Source organism: Arachis ipaensis, chromosome B5 (genome assembly GCF_059453495.1).
Source record: "Arachis ipaensis isolate K30076 ecotype BB chromosome B5, ASM5945349v1, whole genome shotgun sequence".
NCBI classification, from domain to species: Eukaryota; Viridiplantae; Streptophyta; class Magnoliopsida; order Fabales; family Fabaceae; genus Arachis; species Arachis ipaensis.
In genome coordinates this window covers 152,909,405-152,913,522 of record NC_142440.1, presented here as the reverse complement: position 1 = coordinate 152,913,522, position 4,118 = coordinate 152,909,405, and the positions used below count along the sequence as shown (strand labels likewise).

The following is a 4,118-nucleotide window of genomic DNA, read 5'->3' as shown; positions in this document are numbered from 1 at the left end:
GAGTTTCATGGTGTAAGCAATAAAAAAAAAAGCTTAATACTACTGTCTTTTTGGTACTTTATCCATTGACAAATATGTAAAGAGGTGAACAAAATAACAATGTAATGGCATATTGTAGAACATCAAATGCTAATTTAAATGAAATTCTAGAAAATAAGGTGATTAGTTAGAACATAAACTTAGTACAGGAAATGCAAAACACCATGACAAAAAGGTTGGTATCCTCTTGCTATTATGTTACCAATGTCAAAAGTACAAAAGGTTTGTTAACATATTGTAACACTATTTCCCTCGCAACAAGCTCCTCATACCAGACTCTCATGCATCATCCATGCCAAATTTCAAATCAAGAAATACTTAGCACGTTACAACACATTTTGTACATTCTCAAGGAATGTTTGCGAAATATATGTTAAATGTGTTTCAAGAACATGCAAGTGTTTCTGCTCAAGAATATCCCTCTTCAAAGAATGGCCTAAATTACATTGGCTTGATTCAAAGGGTGTTTTTCTACTTTTGAACCTTGGCCAATGGTGCTCCCTTGGTGCTGTTATACACAACAACGTCCAACCTTAATGGAATCAATGTCACGGTTTTAAAGTCAGCCACCGTCTCTTTTGCAATTACCTGGCAAAAGGAACTTGTACTTTTCAGCATTGTTCAACAAATATGAAGGAAGATGTACTGCTGAATAAGAATGAGGAATAGGCCCCAATTTCCCAATAATCTCCTTAAATGTATACTCTTCCGGAATCATGTCGAATAGGTCAGATCCTTCGCATATCACATTCTGAATCCTGTTTGGGTTCAAGTAATGAGGAAACCTCACCCGGTCGTTATGGCTGTATGCCTTCATCTTGAATATGAATTCGCTTATACGGCGGAAACAGAAGCTACAATGCCAGCCTGCATCTGACAACAGCACATCAGATTGCCTATAGTGGGCGTAGTGTGTCTTTCCGGACCGGTATCTATGAACCGAGGCTCTCCAACTTTTGTCGTCGAGAAAGAACTCGAAGGAGTACAAGTAGTTCCTCATTTGAAGATGAAGAATCGGAGGGATGTCATCACACCACCTTAAGAGATTAATTGTGTGGGCACTTGGAATCTCATCAACATCAGACATGATCAAGAGGTCGTCGTCTTCGATTCCTGCAATCTTCAGAAGCCGGTCCAATGCAACTCTTTGATAGGCCTCTTCAACAAAAGGATTTTCTCCCTTCTTGAACCTTCCTCCAATCTTCCCATAAGTTAGTCTAGACTCGACAAACTTGAAATTGTTCCTGTTGCTTGCAAAAACCAATGGTTTAGGCAATCCTGTGAACGTTGAGTTCGACTCGAGGATCACATAATGTGACACATACGGATACATTTCTTTCCACCGGATAGTAAGCATCTCAACTTCATTGCTAAACAAAACTGCATCGAAAACTCGCCTCGGCGATTCACGGATCCTCCAGCCATGAAGTCTGCACAAATTCTCCATTGATACATTCTCATGATAGTAGTGAGGGATTTCATGGAAAGGCTTCGGTGGCGATTCCCATAGTGGTCTCAGAAAATAGGATATTTTCTGGCCATGCAAATACAGAAAGAAGATACTAATTGGGACAACCACAAACAAGAACATGTAAGTCTTGAAGTCCAATCCTCTCAAAATACACCGGATTCTTGACAAGCTCAATGCTGCTCTAGTTCCCTGATTCATCCAAAACAATCCAAAAACTACATAAGCTACATTGGACAATTCAGTGACAAAAAACATCACATGCTTCACATCACAAACAGTATAAACTACTAGTTCTGTTTCACAATAAGTCACTTTGAAAATTTGAGTCAAGAATGTAAATTATTTCCAAAGTAACAGATATTATTACTAAGCAGAAGCAAATGAGAATTATCCAAAAGCCATGAAAACATGGACTGGGGAAATCCAGAAAACAGAACTCACAAGGTAGACTAACGGATACAAACACAATCATAAGAAGAAAAAGTATCTCAAATTACCATAAACCCAACATGCATATAATTTCTTAATAGCAAAGAGAAACCTATTGAAAGTGGCAAATATTGTGAATGAACAAAACATTCAATATTCAAAGCTATAAACAAAAGTCCATAATTCAAGACCTTATAATCACAAACCACAGAAGCTCAAAACCAGGGGAAGTGGGCAAGATGAGAAAAATCATTAACTTGTCAAATCATTGAAAACTAACCAATACAATTACCTTGGATTGAAAAGGAATAAACTTTAACACAAGCAGAGAGTTTTAAATAGAAGAAAACCCAACACATTTCAAGTACCAATAAATTTTATCCTTTTTTTTTTCCATTGCCAGCAGAACCAAAACCGTGCATGCCCATTAATCCAGACAAATAGATAATCAAAGGAAAGAAAAAAAAAATCAAACTTTGAAGACCAGATAGAACGAGTAAACAAAAAAAGAAAAAACCCAATTTTTTTTTTATTTTTCAAAAATAAAAAATGGAAAAAAAGTACCTGGGCAGTAACATCACCGCAGAAATCATCAGTTTTCTTGGAATTGTAGTACTCCTCAGACATGGTGGCGAACAACAACAACAACAGCAATCAGAACAGGAATCGAGGAGTGTGATTCTATGAATCAGTAATCAGTAATAATCATAATAAAAGAAGATGAATCCACAGACACCCCAGAAAACCCAAAGCGCCAAGAACTCTTTTTTTCTCTTTCTCTCTCTTGTTTCTCTCTCTAAGAGGAAGAGAGGGTGGGAGTGAAGTGGTGTGTTTCCAAGGGAGAGTGGTGTGACGTGAATTATAGCCGTTTGGGGAAGGTGTGAACTGTGAATTGTGAATTGTGGGTGGTTTCTTTTGTTTTTTTGGGCCTTTCACCGAATGCCTCTTCCAATCAGCTTTTAACTTCTATCATTTCATTTAATTTAGGGTTTATATTCAAATGTCTTCCAATCATAATGAGAAGAAGAAGAAGGAGAAGAAGAGGAGGAGAAAAAGCAGAGAAGAAATATAGATCGACAGAAGTTTATTGTGGATCGTTTAAACTTTAAAGAGCTATTTATAACTTAAAAAATGAAGGATGTCATTATGTCAATTGAAATATCAAAATCAAATTATTCAAATTAAATTTGTGGGGGATAATGTAAAGAGTTTTATTACCTCATTATTCAATTAGATTTATGTAATTAAATAATTTTTAAAGAGTTTAATTTTGATATATTAAGAGTGTAAAATTTTAGATTGTAATAAAATTATATTTATTTTTTTTTTATGATCATAATCAATATAAAAAGATAGTTATTTTCGCTGATGTAGTATTAGTAATTTAATTCACATATAAAATTACTTTACACGCACTAAAATTAAATTCTCTTTTAAATAGTAATTTAAGAATTAGTTAATTTGTTGATATGGTAATACAATTTTCTTTTGATAGTATATAAAAAATTAAATTGATCAAATAATTGAAGTTAATTTATAACTAATTTTTAAATAATATTTTTCCATAAAATTTTAGTAGAATTAGATCATTTTTAGAGCATTTTTAAAAATTTTAAAAACTTTTTTTTTTCATTAGAAAGAATTCTTTTTTTCAAATAATAATAAAAATTTAATTTTGATAAGTGTAAAATAATTTAATATTGACCATCAATCATGTAATATCATATTAGTAAAAATAATTATCTTTTATATTGAATGCGTGAATAGTATTTTAAGAGAACAATGTAAAATATTTGACACTGTGAAGTACATTAAAATTAAATTCTAATATAATAAATGAACAAAATGCTAAAATTATTCCAAACACTTATAGTTTTGTTTTCTTAGCAAATATTTGTTAGCAAAACTATAACTTTTTCTTTTCAAAATAATGTTATTATCTTATTATATTATTTTTCTTTCAAGTTAATTTTGGTTTTGTTTTTTGGAGGTCGATATAAAAAAGAGGTATTTTTGTGATTCATAATTAGATGTAGTATAAAACTGTTTTATAAGTTCATCAAAAATACATTATTCTTCTTGAATATTTTGTGTAGATTGGCGTACTAATTCACCATCCAATTCTTTTTCCTTTTAAAAATGTTGGTTTTCAATATTACAGCCCACGAAACACCCATGT

The 4,118-nt window shown here is 32.5% G+C and overlaps 1 protein-coding gene across 1 annotated transcript; it reads right to left on the bottom strand.

Moving 5' to 3' along the window:
• Positions 1-204: 204 nt before the first annotated feature.
• On the bottom strand, positions 205-3,032 carry LOC148566257 (uncharacterized). Its single transcript, XM_088488726.1, has 2 exons — positions 2,504-3,032; positions 205-1,699 (listed from the first exon to the last, which is right to left on the bottom strand). The coding sequence occupies exons 1-2, from the start codon at positions 2,564-2,566 to the stop codon at positions 602-604; spliced, it is 1,161 nt and encodes a 386-aa protein (XP_088344852.1). The 5' UTR covers positions 2,567-3,032; the 3' UTR covers positions 205-601.
• Positions 3,033-4,118: the final 1,086 nt, after the last annotated feature.

Excerpts from the sequence above, each read along its gene's own strand:
- LOC148566257 (XM_088488726.1), bottom strand. The coding sequence starts at position 2,566 with ATGTCTGAGGAGTACTACAATTCCAAGAAAACTGATGATTTCTGCGGT. Across the intron at positions 1,700-2,503 it reads GCGGTGATGTTACTGCCCAG|GGAACTAGAGCAGCATTGAG; the intron begins GTACTTTTTTTC and ends TGGATGAATCAG.